The sequence below is a fragment of the Morone saxatilis genome, unplaced genomic scaffold (assembly GCF_004916995.1).
Source record: "Morone saxatilis isolate NCDOM2014 unplaced genomic scaffold, NCSU_SB_2.0 Contig5, whole genome shotgun sequence".
Classification (NCBI taxonomy): domain Eukaryota; kingdom Metazoa; phylum Chordata; class Actinopteri; family Moronidae; genus Morone; species Morone saxatilis.
Genome location: NW_023340095.1, coordinates 20,826,995 through 20,845,021, shown reverse-complemented (window position 1 = coordinate 20,845,021; position 18,027 = coordinate 20,826,995). Strand labels below are relative to the sequence as shown.

The 18,027-nt window shown below is 39.8% G+C and overlaps 1 protein-coding gene across 2 annotated transcripts in view; it reads left to right on the top strand.

The window, feature by feature from the left end:
* sema5ba (sema domain, seven thrombospondin repeats (type 1 and type 1-like), transmembrane domain (TM) and short cytoplasmic domain, (semaphorin) 5Ba) overlaps positions 1 to 18,027 on the top strand; it is a 161,264-nt gene that overhangs the window by 73,554 nt on the left and 69,683 nt on the right. For both annotated transcript variants that reach the window (XM_035676541.1, XM_035676540.1), the window contains exons 4-5: positions 10,801 to 10,900; positions 11,372 to 11,417. In XM_035676541.1, the coding sequence (XP_035532434.1) occupies positions 10,801 to 10,900; positions 11,372 to 11,417 (146 nt within the window). The remainder of the gene's footprint in view (positions 1 to 10,800; positions 10,901 to 11,371; positions 11,418 to 18,027) is intronic.

The window sequence follows — 18,027 nt, the reverse complement described above, 5'->3', positions numbered from 1 at the left end:
ATAAAAATATCTATAGTATAGAATAGCCTAAAATATTATTATTATTATTATTATTATTATTATTATTATTATTATTATTATTTGTTATTATTATTTATTAATTAATTAATTATATTAGATTTGTATTGGATTTACATTTTCTAGGTTCATAGTTTAAGCAGGTATTTGAATGTCCTTCACAAGTCTTTTACTAATCATTATCTTCCACACACATGATTTTTCACACACACTGTTACAGAAGAGATGTGACTGGATGTATAATAGTGTTGTTGGCAGCAGTGATGGTATCATCAGAAGACGCAGGAGACAATCTAGATAAACATAGCACGTGGAGCAAAGAACTCTCTCCATCACCTTTACTTTGGCCTCAACAGCATAATGTTTTTACAACCTGCTGGAACGCACAATAACCACTCCAGACTATGTCTGTATGTCTGCTGTTCTAGAAGTGCCAGCATTTTCTGTTGCAGGAATACAGCATTGGAATCACGTAACCTCCACCCACAGGCACACACTGTACGAAGCCGCCAGCTCATGATTTAGATGGATGATACTGGCTCTCAGCATAAGACCGTGGGTCTGATAAGAGCATGGCATGAGGGCAGAAAGTGGAACGCTCTGAATCTAGATATGGAGTCTGTTTTTGGAATTTATAAAGTCTGTTGTGTATTATGTTATGAGGCCCAGAGAGCTGGTTTAGGAGTGTGTGTAAAGGGTCAGCCTGGTAAGAGAAATAGATAAACTCTGCACCTTTATCACACCCAGAGCAGCAATATCCATCAAGGCAACAAGATGTTTCATAAGGGAGTATGTGTAGGAAAGTAATGGTTGATAATAAGACCTTTGGCTCAGGTTCCACTACCTCCTTCACACAGAAGATGAGGAGCTGTCTGATGGATTAGATGGCTTCAAAGCCCTGTTCATCTGCTCAGCTCATATCACTCTGAAGAGAGACAAAGGAGGATCGAAACAACTAGTGTCGTTGCTCATTTCCTGTTAAATTCTTTGCAAATCTTGTCTTTTCCATTGGCTTCTTATTCTCTCTCTTATTCCCTGTCTGCCTATATTATTTTCTCTACCCATCTTATCTCCCCTCCTCTCTCATTCACTCTCCTTCTCCTCTCCATGTTCGTCCTCTTATATTCCCTTTCTTGCCTTCCTACTTCACTTTCTCTTCATTTCTTCCTTTCCATCACCCTTTCCTCTCTCAGCCTGCTCTCTTTATGCTCTATAATACTGAGAAAAATGTATTGCACACTTTACACAAGTCCCTCTATCTCTTTCATCGTTTGGGTAATGGTGCTGTCGTTTAGCCGTCGTGTCGCCATCTGAAGGACTTTTAGAGAGTGATGCCCCTGTAAGACATAACTGTTTCGCTTAAAAGAAAAAGCATTCGCCATGAATTTGTGATCTTATTTGTTATTTTATATTCTTGTCCTACTTTGCCACCTGTCTCTGTTTTCTCATTCATGATTACAGTGGTGGGCTTAATTGGACTGGTGCTATCAGAGCTGCAGTGTGTTTGCAGCCATCAATCAGGCAGCTGAATAGAGCTGAGTTTAGAATGCTGCTGGGACCAGCCTCTCACCCACTGATGGTATGTCAGGATATCTGATGCAGGCCCGAGAGATAGCAGGGAGGATCAGAGAATAGAAAACATTTAAAGGCTTTATTGCCACTTTAACTGAAAAGTAGAGAAGCAGCAGGAAAATTGCTCTCTTTGCTTTTCTCTGTCCATGCTGTCTCTTGTCGGCTTGGATAGCCCCCTTTCAGACATGTGCCTCATTGTATAAATGCATAGGTAATTTAACATGCTGTCCTCATGTTTGAATAAGCCCCAGAGTTGCACAAGGCCACAAATTTACCAGGTCGGACCTGGTAACATTTCTTTAACCGTGAGAAAAAATGTCTCAAGTCTGGATTAAATGCTGTGACGTTAACGTAAAGACTACTGAAGCACAATGCTAAAAAACAGAGCATGCTATTAACCCTTTACTTACTTACTCTTTCCACTCATAGTGTCTCTGAAAAGGAATGTTGATTTTGTGTTGATTCTGGTGGCCCCTGTTGACAATAGGGGTAGTGTTTCCATTGCCTCGTTTCATTGATTTCAAGGGGAATCCAGTCCATTAAGAATAACTACAGAAATCGCAAACATTCTCACTGATGGTCTTGTGTGTTTATGTGGGTCATTTAGAGTCATCTGTATTAAATTGAGACTGTTACGTAACCAGTTAAAAACAACATGTAGTAAGTTAAGTATCCTTTCCCATGCACAAAGAAAATAAAATCTGTTTAATGACTTAACTACTTTATTATTTCCCCTCATATTTTCGGCCAAATATTACAGCCTCCCTTCAGAAAACCCCAATAATCATCAGACCATAAGTCTCACTAGATTTCCATTCATACCAGCTTCTTACAATGTGAATACAAAACACAAAACACTTATTAATCCTATTCAACTGTCAGACTGCATGAAATAGGAAGCAGAATTCTTTATTTTGCTTAATAAATTATGATGAGAAAGATGAGAGGACCTGCAGGGTTGAAAACAAGTATAATAACTTGCACATTAGAATGGATGTACGGTCTAGACTTTATTCCCTGAGCTGACATTTCTGCATCAGTGTGCCTTCCTCTACAGGGTTGCTTCAACAAGTTGCCCTCATGATGGTCATTAATTAAGCCACGGATGTAAACAGTCAATCACCTGCAAAATAAGTCCATCACTGGCTGAGGTTGTTGGAGAACTGAGAGCACTCTTCATCATCAATGTCATTATTTTTCAACTCCTCTTCTCCAGGAATGCTACAGCCCACCCCTCAGAACTTGAACATTGAGACAAAAGCCATTGCTGAACATTTACGTAACAACTTCCTATGTTTGAATGTCAGAAAGTTATCATTTTAAAAGATACATGAAACAGAAATTGAACAGATACCACGTCTGAATGGTTCTCATGATATCACCCCTACCTTTTGCTTTCTATCACACTCTCTTTCTGAGAATATTACTACGGCACACTGGACTCAGTAGCTGTGGATGTTGCTTCACCATTGGTTTTGTGAGAAGCAGACAGACATCTTTACCGCTTGCTGACTGAGAGGCTATTAGCCTCCTGGCCCCAACGCTGTTCCTCCTGTGGCTGCTCAGTCCCCAGTCTCTCCAGGTTCTTTCTCTGCACTGCCTGCAACCCTGCAGACCCCTCTATCTGAGTTCAGTCAAGTGGGAGGAGGGGAAGGGGAGGCTAGAGCAGTGGAGGGATAGAGGGAGAGTTGTGCTCCACTGAGGCACAGCAGCCTCTCTTCAACTATCACCCTCTGCAAGTCAGCCACAGCGAAAATCTGAAGGTAGACTAGGAGAGATAGTGAAGAACAGGACAGACAAGATGGGGGTGGGGACTGAAGTGCGAGGAAGGGTGAAGAGTGATATGAAGAAGACCAAACAAAACATATTTGAATGGATTTTGGCCTGATATGGCTGAGGTGTGAACAGATCTGGCACTCAAGGGAAAGTTTTGTTCCTTCAGTACTGAACAACAATAGAAAATGTGGGTACATGTAGCATTCATGGTGCTGCTTTAACTTTATTTGCACAAAAATGTGCTTACAGTAAATGGATATTGTATGTAAATTTCTATATTGCAGGATGGATTCATTCCTGTGTCATTATTTGGCCACAACTGCTATTTTCACAGTCCTCGCTGTCGGATGTCTAAATATATTCAGAATGCAATCATATATAAGCTAATTGACACTGGAGGTGATCCTTCATTCACAGTATCATTTGCCAGATGGCAGATAGCAGCGAGACTGCGTGTGACCTGTTTCACTAACAATATTGGAGCGACCACCTTGCCCTGAAGATAACCATTTTTAATATTGCCTCTTTTCAGCGAGTCTTATTCCCATTAGCAAGACATTGTGTTCCTGTGTACCCCCCTGAAGGAAGATGATGATAGACAGCTACCTTTAGTACAATATGTGTCATTCATAGCTCATTAAACAGTGCAATGCTTGAGGGGAGAAATCAACTAGATTCCTGATTATAGTGCTAATGGTAAAAAAAAAACTTGTTATTATATAAACATTTGCTGCCAGACTGAGAACTGAAAAAGCCGAAAAAAACCACACACACAAGTTTACAGAAGCACACAATTTGGTCAGTTTTTAAAGGTCATCTGAGCTTCATCCTCTGTCAGTGGTTTGTTCGCTTATAATATTTCTGCCAGTCAACGGCCACAATGTTCCACAAAGACTTTCAAATGGATTTTAAAGCCATTTCCTAACCTTTGCTCAGTCAGTCAATGCCAGTCAAAAGTAGAGTAGCATGGTCAAAATAAACAACAACTTTGAAGTCAATTTTGTAGCACTACTGTACCACAAATGTTTGATTAGCGCCATCATTATCAGCTGTAATTAAATTTAGTCTGTTTTTGTATATTTCATTGAGTATTGGTGGCAGCTGTTAATCCCAGTTTTCAGTCTGTGGAGGGTGTAGAGTCTACACTGCAGCTGACCAAAACTGCTGGAACAGCACTTTTGGCATAGTGGCCACAGTTGGAATTGCAGGTTAGGTAACGGACTTTCCCATACAATATCATCACAAAAGAAACGGCTGTAAAATTATAAATAATTGTTTCTCGTCTACACGCTCTCATTACTCTATTACTAATTATTGAGTCATAAATTACTTTTGTTCCATTGACATGTGCAGGGAGTCAGTTGGTTCAGCCAGAGGAGGATGCTCTATGCCCCAGAAGCAGAGGAAGCTTGAAGAGCTTTTTTAGAATATGAACATACCGGAATGAATGGTGCCATTGTGTGGCACAGTATCCAGTTCTCTTAAGCACATGCATACTGTAGACAGAAAGGAACAGTGTACGCAGACTACAAGCACCTGATCCCGTCCAAATTTGTTCACTGTGGCTAAATGCACCTCTGCCTGAACCTGGGCTTCTGCATGGAAAGAGCCACACTAGGGTTTCTGTGACACTGTGCTTTAAGCTAAATGCTATCATGCAGGTGCGAAGCAGATTCAATCTTTACCATGTTTACCGTCATAGTTTAGCGTATTAGTGTACTAGTATTTGCTAATTAGCACTAAACACAAAGTACAGATGAGTTGTTCATGTTCATCCAATAATTGTTGATATTTCAGTCAGGACCAAAGTGGTGGACCAACTGACCGACTGGCATTGCCATCCCTAGAGTCATGCTGCTAGCATGGCTAAAACATCTGTATTACTACTCTGTCACTTGTATGACTCTGTCAACTGTCAAATTCTACTTTGTAACTTTTGCTGGTGAATCAAAAGGTACAAATATGGTCTTAAGAGGACCTATTATATGCCTGTACATTATGTACTTTTCAGTATTAAAATCATATTTGAATTTACCCATAATGGCTGATAACATCCCCCCAGCTCAGAGGTGGACAGTTTGATGGGCTAGCTAACAGACGAGCCCAGCGGCTCAAATTTGAAGGGATTAGATGAAGGTAAGATTGGATCCTTATCAAATAGGCCTTTCTCTGAGCTCCAACTTGAGGGAATCTCACATTCCATCAGGTTTTAAGCGATAAACGGATCAGATTGCGTTGGAGCTATGCGGTTTTCTGTGTGTGTGTGTGTGTGTGTGTGTGTGTTTGTGTGTTTGTGCAGACACTGGGCTTTTTTGGATCCACAATGTGTTGTGCTTTCATTCCCTCAGCTTCATAATATGTTGGCATTTTCCAGCTTTGACTGCTCTCCATCCAGACTTGGTCTAATAGCGACTCAGATCAGTCGGGGTGCCACTTCACTCTGCCCACATGCTGGTTGTGTGGGAAGAAGCCGAATGTTTAAAAACTGTTAGATAGAAGGAGATAGAAAGGTTATGATTTATGTCTGTGTGAGACGAATGTCTCAGCCACTGTCCCCATCCGTCTCCTCATCCCTCTGGCAGCCACGGGCTAATGCATTAATCCGTCTGCCTGCCGATTGCGGAAGGGGGAAAAAAGAGTGCAATAATCGTTTATCAAGTCCAGCTTGGGGCCCACGAGTCAACCATGAGGGAGGGGGCTTTCATATTCATCCTGCTTTATTGTCCCTTCTTTGCCTCACCACCCGGCCGGACAGTTATGAGGGGAACAAGTGAGCAGCGCATATAAAACCACTTGTAAGCAGGAGGATAAATGTCAGTCAATGAAAGACCCCTTACTGTCAGGAAGGCCTTCCTAAGGGAGTAAACAAGCTCAGGGTTCACGGTCTCTCCTGCATGCTTCTGAATCAAGTTTTTTTTTTACAAGCTTTTGAAGAGATATTCATGATGTGGGGAAATGTTTATATGAGCGTAATGCTTCTCAGTTCGGATTTTAAGTGATTCATGCTCCACATTAAACTCTCTGAACTGAACGCTAACAGCTCCTGTTTTTACTGTTCGATGCATTATGCTTCTGTGGGAATAATTCTCTTGTTATCTATCTCTTCACTGCACTTTCTTATTTTATGGTTCATGTCATATGCTCTGTTTTAATGGTCTTATTTTATGGAGAGAATAAGTCACTTTAACAGTCTGTCATTTGTCTATATGACATCATTTTCTATTTCTGGATGTTTTCCAGAATATATTTAGTAGGTAAGGTCGGGGGGGCGGGTCTTAGGTTTTGTTTGATGTGTGCTGTATTTTACCCTTACACACTGAAGAGATAAGCATCAGGTTGTCTTTTACTTTTTATGAGCAACAGCCCTGACTCTGTTCTCTGTTTTGCCACAATATTTCTCCTGTTTTATAATCTCTCCACCTCTCTTTGCTTTCACCTCTAGCTTCTCCTTAGGAGACATGACATGACTTTGGAAGGGAGGGAGAAAAACAAAACTTCAGGCATCATGTATACTTACATCTAACACATACAGTGTTAATGGAGCACCCTATGACAAAGTTTTTTGTTTAATACGCTCTTATCACTGTTTCAAGACTGGATATTTACATTTGTTATCCATTCTGTTTAAGATGTGTGCTTTTGATGGTTAGTATTCTGCTTTGTAGTATTCTTGTAACCAATCAGAATCAAACCCTAATCACATCAATCAAAAGAATACCTGCACAAAATGCATTACAGCTGTAATGTACTGGTTAATATTTGCGTATTTCAATATGTTTCCCAAAAATGTTGTTTTGTGAAAATGTTTATAACATTTACAGTAACCCTGTTGACCCTAAAGGCAGATGGTAGAATTTTATTTTTGCTTCGTGGTTTTATAAGCTTAATGCAAGTTAAGGCTGCAGTTCAAATGAACTAGGATCTAGTATATCTTGTCCAATTATATTACTATACTACTAACACTTCTTACATATAGTACTTACATAGCTTTTCCAAGTAGCCACACTCGAAGGTGGGGCAAAAAGCCTGCTGTCATAGACAGAGGCGAGATGTCGTAATCCTTAAAATATGGTGATAATGGTGCACGCTTTCAGACCATCTTTCCTGGAATGCATTGATTCATGAAAATGATGAAAGTAGCTGTGTAGGATAAAAAAGGAGATAAGTTAAAACACTGCTTTCTCACCTGGCCAATCACTAAAGTGAAGTGGGAATGGAAAGTTAAACAAACAAAAAATTATTTAGATCTGACAGGTGTGGAAGGAGGGGATTTTAGACATTACAGAAATCTGATAAGCACTGTCTTTAATCAATATCAGACTGAGGCTCACTTCAGCTGGGCAACAGCATCTGGTATGTGGTGATAGTAAGCCTTCTGGGTCTTAATGTGGATAGAGTTCAGGCACATAGCATTTCATGGAAAATGTTCAGCAGGAAAACATGTACTGTAACTGGAAAGCTCTGATTGTCTAATAGTTTCATGTGAAAGTTAGATTTTCATGATACTGAAACTGCACAGCAATTATGTCTTCAACAAACTCTTGGTGTCTGTGTGCCAATAATCTTTTCAACGTTAATGAGATGTTGCTATGCATGGTAATGCAGTCAGTTTTTAAAGGACCGATTTAGAGAATTTTAATAATCTCATTTGTTCACATTTACAGTAGACACTATGTGCACACATACACATGCTGGGGCTCTGTGCAAACCAGAGCTTGTGTCGGATTCTTTAAATCAACTTCAGGTCTGTTTACATAAGATTGTGAGACTAAAGATGGCCTACACTCCCAGCTGCTCCCGGCTGCTCCTCGAGCTTCGGCCTCTGCAGCCATTAATCAGAGAGTGATGTACAGATGGTCCCGCTCGCCTCCTTGCACCGGCCTTGTATGGTTTCTCCACCCAACCTGCATGTCAACGATAGTCAACCCATAGATGCACGCTCGAATGTGCTAAATGGAAAAAATCTTAGTGTATATATGTAATATAAATATTTATAGAGAGAGTAAGACATGACCTCTTGCATTGTTCGTGTGGTATTAGAATTACACTAGGACGTCGAGTGTAATGTGATTTATTATGTGTGCTGAGGTTATCAGTGATTTAATCCTGTGTGTACAATATAAAAATGTCTTACAGTCTATTATTAATTTTTAAAGGTTACATTACTTCTCTGAATTGCCTACTTGATAACAATCATTGTAATTCATGTTTCTCGTGTTATGTTCTCAGTGAGACTAGACCTGTTGTTAATATAATTAAGCCTGTAGCATTTTCTTGCTTCAGGCAGTGCATGCGGTGGTATGACTCTTTTCTATGCTGCTGTGCACTACGTATAGTACATAGGTTACAGTTCTATTAAGGGCTGAATTATTTGTTGGAAAGTTTTGATATTGCAAACATGATGAAAATTGTAACTCTGTAAATTAAAACAGTGCCTTTATTTGTGGTTTACATTATATTTATACATATGTTGGCTTTTGTTAAGCTCCTCACAGTGTCTAAGTAATATAGCTAGTTTAAAAAAAACAACTGTTACGTTGATTATGACGATTATTACTCCTCTCCATCCAATCTCTCACCCACTCTGTCGTTTTTATCCTTCTTTTTGGACTTCTCAGCGCAGATTACATTGCATATAAGCTGTGCAAGCAGCTGGTTGCTGTCCAATGTTTGTTTTGGTACAAAAACATGCAACAGTTGGCCTTCTTACAGGATTTGGGGGGTTGTCTACCACCAGAACTCTGTCACTCGAACTTACTCAAAAAACAAAGTTTTACTAGTTTTTAAAGATTTATGTCCTCAGTAGGAAACCAAACAGATTTTTGGAGTTTGGTCTGTTTTATAGGATTTGTTGACAATTAGAAAAACATACAATAACAGAGGTGTTATCCTTTAAATTCAAATAATGTGTACAACTCTAAAAAAATCACAATGTTTTAAATATTAACTTTATTATATTAATGATGACTGGTTGAGCCCTGTTTGCATCTCATAACTACAAAACCTTGAGTCAAGTTCAGTCTGACAGCAGCTCAGTGAAAAATACCCGTTCCTAATCAGCATCTGGAAAAAACAGATTGTCGCAAGTAATTCTCAATTTCACTGAAGTCCCCTGTCAATACAAGCACCCTTAATTACAGTATGTGTGTGTTTCTGTGTATTTATCTTCCTATGTATGTGTGTGTATCGTATCGTAAATCAAGAGCACCACACTGTACTGTAGCTACAGCCTTCTGTCTTTTTATCATTCATTTCTGTAGTTATGTTTGCAGATGACAGAGCCATATGGGCCTCATCAATCTTATCAAACCCGTCCCTTTGCATGATGAAGAGTTGTTTCACTGTTCACTGTGACTTTTTCCAACACTTTGATGTAGTCTGGCACCCATAGCCTCGAGCTTCTACAGGCTACTTTGAAAAAGAAAAAGAAGGTTTAAGGTTTTAAATGTTTGATGCCTGCTGCCCTAATGAATAGAGTTATCAGCAGTGTGGCCATAGTGTTCCGCCCATGATTACGGTACTTTTTTCCTTTGGTTTCACTTTCACTAGTTTTAGCATATAATGAATTTAGATATTAAACTAGACTACGAAGTGAACACTCTCACAATGTATTATATTAATTTACAGACATGCAAAGTTTTCGAATAATCATTCACAGCCATTTCGTTCTTCTTTCTCAAAGCTTTGTGGAAATAGCTAAAAGCTATTTTACACAGCTTTTCAAATTGGTTAAGGGAATCTGAATTACCACCAACCACTGAGATACTGTGTACAGCATGGGAAATATGGTAAATCCCTTTATGCTGAGCAAACCTCCCACGTGGTGAAATCTGTTTAAAGGTCTGAACTTTGGGTCACACAAAGATTGAAGAGAAAATGCTCTCTTCCCGCAGTTCTTGACATTAAAAGCCCCGCCAGGCGGCCCCTCTGCTCTGCAACTTTGAAACTTTGATTTGTAAAAGCCAGTTTCAAACAGCGCAGAGGTTTCAGCCTCCTACACCACACAGAGCTGTGTTTGTCCCAATGTCAGGTTGAATCAGGATTGTTGCGCCTGATGTGGGCTGGACAGCTTTGTCCCTCTCTGCAGGAGACACCGTTGCAGCACAGGAAGCTTTCCCTGCACTGCTCATTTTTACCACTACAGCCACAACTAATCATTTTTCTTTATTATAAATAAGTGTATTGATATTTTTAAAAATATTTGATATCAAAAGGGGGGAAAAAATTATGTTGATCAGTTAATCCTTTCAGCAGTATTTGCCACATAAAGATACATCCACTCTTATACCAAATACCAAATGTAAAAGGCTTTTGTGTGCATTAGTAAACTATACTGTGTTTTATGAGTATTGTCTGTAAATGTCACTGCTTTTATCTCATGAACTATGGCATGATTCAGCTTTCCCTAACCTCTTTCTTTCTTCTCTGCCTCAGTGCTCAGTCCGTGGATCTCCAGTTTTTCCCACCCGGGTGTGAGAGACTACTCCCAGCTCACCCTTGACCTGACTAGGAATGAGCTTATTGTGGGTGCCAGGTAAGAAACTGTAAATCCACTCAGCTTTTCACCCCACAGAGCACATTACTGAGAAAGTGATACCCTTTCTGACTCACTTATACAGTGCGGTTTTCGGATAATGATGCTTCTTAAGTGCTCTGCTGAGGCCTTTTTGGACCGAGTCAAGCTTTGAATTTGGCTGAAGGGATAAATTTGGAAGAATTACGTCATTCCACAGCAGTGTGTGTGTGTGCGCATGCATGTTCTTATGAGTTTACATGAGTTCAACTTTTGCCTGGTTTGACCCTAAAAACACATATACACACAAATGCCTTACCACTTGTAAAACTAAAAACAATGGTTTAAGACTGATTGACAGTCACAGTATGGCCTCTAATCGGCTTTGCTTTAAGTTGACAGCAACTAAAATGGCCTGTCTCTTCTCTGATACTTAATTTGCATTATTAAACAAATTTTCTCACATCTCCTTTTCCTCTCTCCTCTATCCAGGAACTACCTGTTCAGACTGGACCTCAGTAACATGTCGCTGATACAGGTAGGCATGCTAATGTATCTTTATCTCTGCTTTTTTCTGGTGGTTTTAAAGTTATTATTTTCTGGCAGTTTTTCAAAACTGAAAAGTTTGAAATTTTTTTTAACCACATGTCAGATTTGATGCTAAAAATGCTTTTTAAAACAAAGTAATAATAATGCAGCAGCTCCTCTTAAAAATACAGGTTTTAGGTTTAGGTTTAGGTTTAGGTTTAGGATAAGAACTCAGGTTTTGGCTGGGGTCAGTCAGAAAAAGGTCCATAAAAGGTTGGTCAGTGCCAGCTTGTGTTTGTGTGTGTGTGTGTGTTATGTCCTGGTAGAGAAAAACACAGAGCCACAGATCTCATTCAACTATTATAAGTTTGTAACGACTTGATGACTTCTGGTGGGCGTAAACATCATCTGATTAGATGCTTTGGGAACAGCACAGAAATCTAACAGAAAGCGTTATATGAGCCTCAAGCAGAACCTTCGTAACACAGCTGTATATTACTGCTTTGATTAACTATTAAACCGAACATGTTTTCTGACGCTACAAAGACAGTTTTTTGTTAATGAGACAAACTTTTGGAGCAACAAAACAGCGGGCGCACAGTCCTTTCCTCTGTTGACTTTTTCTTTCATCCTATTCCCAGAATCTGTTAAAAGCATCTTCACAACTGTCCTGTGTGTTGAACCTAGCCTCTTAATTTCGTTTCATCAGTTTTTATGTCTTATGTTTTTCACTCGAAAACATAATGCCCAGAATAAATTTTGCCCACTTTAGATTTCTCGTATAAACGTGATATGATCACATTTATATAATGTATATATAAAGAACTTGGTGTAAAAAATACCACTGTCTCTTTATATATTGCATGTTTTGTTCTTATTGTGTTGGCTTGTCACTTTACATTTCAATGTACATCCTGTGGTGTGGTTCTTTGCAAAAAAATTGCATCTAACATGAGTAGAATATTGCTTATCACTGTGTTATGTAACAGTTTAATGAGGTGGCCAAATTCAGTAACAAATGACAATACAATAAAAGGAGTTTGGGGGCTTTGAACTGTTTAAAAGATCAATAGACGCATATGTGGTAGAGGCACAAGTGGAAAACATTTTCAGCACCTCGTTGACTGATTTTATTGACATTTTTGACATGGTTGGCGGTAATGTGACATCTCTCTCCTTTGATTTTCTGTCAGTAAAGTTGAAGTCTCCGCAGATGGTGCTTTATGTCTGCTGAGCCAAGCCAGCCATCTAACTACAGACTTATTCTTCTATTTATTCTGAATATAACTGCTTGTTAACTAGAACAAGAAATGTAAAACACATTCCCATATCAGGGATATGGCCAAACCCCTGTTGTGTTATAAAAGTTAATGATAGGGATGTTTATTTACATGACAATTTAAATTACCTTCTGGAGAAGAGTGCATGCCGAGGTAAGAATCAACATAAATATTTTTGTATTATTCTCCATGTTGCAGAGGATATAATTAAATTGTAGGCTCGTGTTGAGAGTATGCACATAGACACTTGCATTATTATGTTTCTTCTGCCTGTGGGCGCAATGTGTGTGTTTTGTGAGAGGTCTGTGGTGATGTGAGTGTTGTGCAGAAAAGTAGCTTCGCTATAGTGTTAGCTCTGGGGCACAGGGTTGCTGTACGGTTGCATCAGGCATCACAAATGACAATAACTCTCTGTGGGACTTTGTATCTAAACCAGGTATATGACTGTCACTGAGTAAATGTCTTCATATAATGTGGAGTACAGTGCAGTTTCCATGCTTCAAATGACTGCAGGATATCTTCACTTCAGTTTGCCAAATTTTTCCACTGCTGCGAGGCAAATTTAATTACATATTCTGTTATAGCTAACGTAATTTCTTTTAACCCTGTAAAGTATGTAAGTAAAGAGGACAGGAGTGTAAAGCATAATAACACACTATGTACTCTCGCTCAATAAAAACAGCAGTGATACATCTTTATTCACTGAGCTGGTGCTGGTGGTTTTTAGCCCATTAAATTACACGCCTTGCCTACTTTTTTAAACATGTAAATTTTTCCAATGCAGATCCCATGTAATGAGACTGATTTGCCACTTTCTGTGCAAACACTGGTTTGAAGATAGGAATCTTGCTGAAATCTGTCAGTGTGAACCTTAGTGTGCTGTCATATTTTTTGGTGCTCTGACATTTGAGATTGAGAATTAGCTGCTGAAAAACATGCAAGCTGCATTGTTGGATAGTAAAAACAGCATGGATACTGCAAATTTGTTGATTCTTGCTGTACAATACTTTGCTTCTTTAGTGTCTGATTTTCCACAAATGCATGAACACAAATGTCTGTTTTGAATAGTTCTTAACTGCATCTGCAGCATCGTGTGACAATAACTTTATAATGTAACTTTGACAAAAAAAGTAGACTAGGATGAAATGTTCACTGCGATGTAGTAAGGTGAAAGTGTACTGATGTGTACTGAAATAAAGGTAAAGAGATAGGAAGTCAATCTAAAAATGCACGGTGTGCTTTCAGGAACAGTTGGCAGATTCATTGTTAATAGGTTGATCATGTTAACCACCAGCACAGTTTTTTTGATGGGGGAAAAATTACTTTCTCTATCCAGATCACCAACATTGGCCTTTTGTTCCCCGGCTTGTGTAACCCTTGTTTCAATTCTTTTTAAAGTAACCAAGAGTAGCTTACAATTTGTAGCATCAGTTACATTATTATTTCAAGGACAACGACCTACATTATTTTACTCTACATTTCCCTACAGGATGAAAGCACATCACCAGACTCGACTTTTCCTGACAAAGTCCCCTTTCACCGCAGCCACGTCTGAATGACATGATGTGTACAGCTGCCACCCGTGTGTCACTGTCGATATCAATGCGCCCTTTGTCTGCGTGTCCTAGTTGTCTCATTTTGGAGGACAGAAGTTGACTTATGAGGGTTTTCATTTGTTTTCACCCCAGTCATGTTGTTCTCTGCAGCTCTATGAAGCTGCTCTCTTTGTTCTGAAATCTGCATCTGCCATCTTAACATCCTTTATGACATGTAGGAAGCATACACACACATACAGTGAGTGTACACACAAATACTGCACACATGCACTCAAATGTACTACCTACATTTTCTACATTTGTCTTTCTCCCTCACACACGCCTACACACACATCCTCAGCTTATTGTGAGCTATAGGGACAAATGAGGTAGATCCTTCTTCACTCTGGCCAATGCGGAGGTGTCATCCGTGATGCCAAGGCTGAAATCAATGAGAACATTATACAAACTGCCCAGTGAAGCAGAGAGGAGGGTCTGTACCCCCATGCTCATTTGCCAGTAAACGAAAGCTGTCCAAAGTGACGGAGGAGGGCAGCATCTTAAAATACTCCCTTTCTTTTGTTGTATAACCGACTGGAAAACAAACCCAAATCTCCCACTTGCCAGTCCAAGCCTCTGCTTCAACATCAAAGGCTCATTTCTCTGAGGCATTTAGTTTAGATTCCTCAACCAGTTTGAACCATGTTTCTTAAATATCCAAACCACCTGCCAGAGGCTGAGGCTGTTTTCACACTGGGTTTGTTTGTTTCAGGCCAAACTTGAGTTCAGTTGTCTGCACTCCCTCATGAGCCTCGGTTTTCCTCATCAAAGGGTAGCCTAGGAAATGATGTCATCACCTGTTTTGGTCCAATGTATAGTTAAAGGATAGGTGGCCATACAATGTATGGTAGACGTATTACATTACATTGTTTACACAGAGTTTTCAGTCTGTGACGGCAAATCAGCAAACAGTTGTTATTTTGTTGAGTGGTAGCTAGGCTGCTCTCGTAGTGACAGAGTAGCAATTATAAATCAGTTGACTAATTTATTTTGTTCAGTTCAGTGCATGTTACATGTTTATTGATGTTACTGATGTTGGAGTTGTTTTTATGGTAATTTATTCATTTTTCAAATATAAACTGAAACTTGGCAAAACATGAAAGCATCAATATTGCAAACTGCACTGCAAGTAGGTTATCAACAACAAAATAAATTATAAAAGGAGAAATAGAAAGAAAAAAGTAATGATTTTAATACAGCAGTGGTACACCATTAATCATCTATGATGTACATAGTCCTAAAGAAAATTATAACGACACAGTTTTGACTTTAGACTGGTTGCCAGGTATCAAAGATTGTCATTTCCCTCTGAAACCCAGTGAAACTTTCCATTGGTGTGACCTTGTATTTTTTTAATGTATCACTGCTATATAGTTGGGGACTTTTTTTTAATCCCCTGGAGCAAAATGCACCGTCTCACTAATAAAAGAAGCTGTGTTGATAAAGTACAGTACAGTAAAGTAAAGCCCAGAGGTAAAGTGCAAGTATGTTGTTAAATTTTAAGCTGAACGATCGTATTACAACCAACATCGGTGCTCACATTATTAAGCATTTCTGTTAATGGTTCATGTCATGATATAAAGCTTTTGATTATTCTGTTTAGCCTGGGATTTTTTGTAGATTCAGTGTGGTTTGCTACAAGACCATTCCTATAAGGTTAGTACTGTAGGTCTGCAACCACCTGCCTGCTACAGATGAGGTGAGGGGAACATTAACTATACTGCTGGGCGTTATAGTTTCCTATGGGAATATGGATTGTGTAATGATTACTCACAAACAGTATCACAGTTTGACTTTAACTGTTCATCAATGGATCCCCTCGTTCAGATGAATTTGGATATTATTTGATGGTCCACACTCTTGTTGTACTCCATGGAAGGTAGTTTTACACTTTTTTCTTCCCTTTTCTTGTACCTGTCACAGAAGACAAAACCACTTTTAGAAAAGTCACTTTACAACAGTGCTCTCACAGCCACTTAAAAAACGAAACATACTGTCTACTTCTAAAGTCAAAGATTCAGCCAGTGTGAAAGTTAACAGCTCCTCTCAGGAACCAAGTCAACCTGTGGAAATGGACCCAGCCCTGTGGGACGCAAAGCATGACTGGCCCTACCTTAGAATAAAGGCCGTCCATTGAGAGCGGGTGAAAGTCATACTGATGCTATTTAGAAACGACTTGCTGATTGATTGAAAAGCAAACCAAAGAGGGTGGCCGGCTCACAGTCTAATCACAATGCTGCATTCTCTGCTCTCCCATTCATCTGTTGGGACTGGTTGGCCTGAGCTGTCCAAGTGGGCCATTATCAAGGCCTGTAACCACACACCGCTGTCACCATCACCATCCATGCCCCCTTTTAGTGTCCGCTTTCCTCTTCAGTGTGAAGCTATTAGAGATTGTATGTGTTGGTGTTTGTTTGTTTGTGTGTCATTCATTGGGCTCTCCATGACAGCACCAAATTAGAGTACCGGACCAGACCAATCCGCCTCGCACCTGAAGCCAAAACAACCACTGTCTCTAGTTCACACACACACACACACACACACATATATAGTATATATTATATATATGTGTGGTGTGTGTGTGTGTGTGTCTATATGTTTGTGGTGGCAGGCAAGTGCGTATCTGCCAGCTTTGCAGTCTTTCAGTTGCAGAGGATTTGAAGGCAGACCATGCCAGAGGGAGGGCCATCGAGGTGCTGATTCTAGGGCTTTTAAAGGCTCAGACCCCGGCCGTTCTCTTCAAGCACCTGGGAGAACACCTGCCATGGCCATTAGTGAGCAGGCAAGCGTAGAGGAATGAATGCGTAGGCAATCAGTGTAGAAAGAGAGTGAGAGGGAGGGAGGGAGAGGAGCCAGACAAGGAGAGCCGGGGATAAAAGAGGTAGGCAGGAGCCGGAGAATGAAAGACGATAAGAAGATAACAGGAAGAAAAGGAACAAGCAAACACCAAGAGAACAACACTGAAAATCACACATACAAAGCTGAGGTGAAAACAAATGAGAAAGAAAAGTGAAGTGAATATGAGAGAGATTGTGAGGGAGGTGACAAGCTTTCAGTCTGCTCTAGTTCAGCATTTTCTCTCCGGACATTTTCTCAAGTGAGCCTCTGAGTCTCTGTGGAGTCATACAAAATAGTTTCCCCGGTGTGCAGTACCTGCACAGGACATGTCCGCAGAGCTTTCAAAGCCTTTAGAGACAGCGTTTCTTACTCACACTGCCTCCCTGCTGATGTGTTTTTGTAGAGTAAAAGTCGACTTTGGCAAAATAGGTGGAGGTTTTCAGTAAGTAAGTAATAAGAACAGTCCCCTACTGCCTGATAAACAATCATCATATGTTACATTCAGGTTTCAGTTGATCATTCATCACATGCTTGGTTAGCAGCTGACTTTTTACACCCAATCCTATTCATATTGGTGCACACACTGCCCTCTATAACCTGACACTTCTCATTGGCCACATTGTTAACCTTTCTGCCAATGCATATACTGCAGTGCCAATTGCAGTATATGTTAAGTTTTTGTATAAGATCTATGTTCAACTATGTGTTTGTCAATGGGGAATGAGCCTTTTCTATAAACTATAATTGCTATAATTGGTCACTTCCTGATGAGACATGTCTGACAGATCAGTTCTTCCTATCAGTTAATTACTGACATTTTGGGAATGTGGCAGCGTCGCTAAAAATTAGTCTGCCAGTGAGAAACACAAACAGCCAGATGATCAGACAGGTTGTAAACAAACTCCCA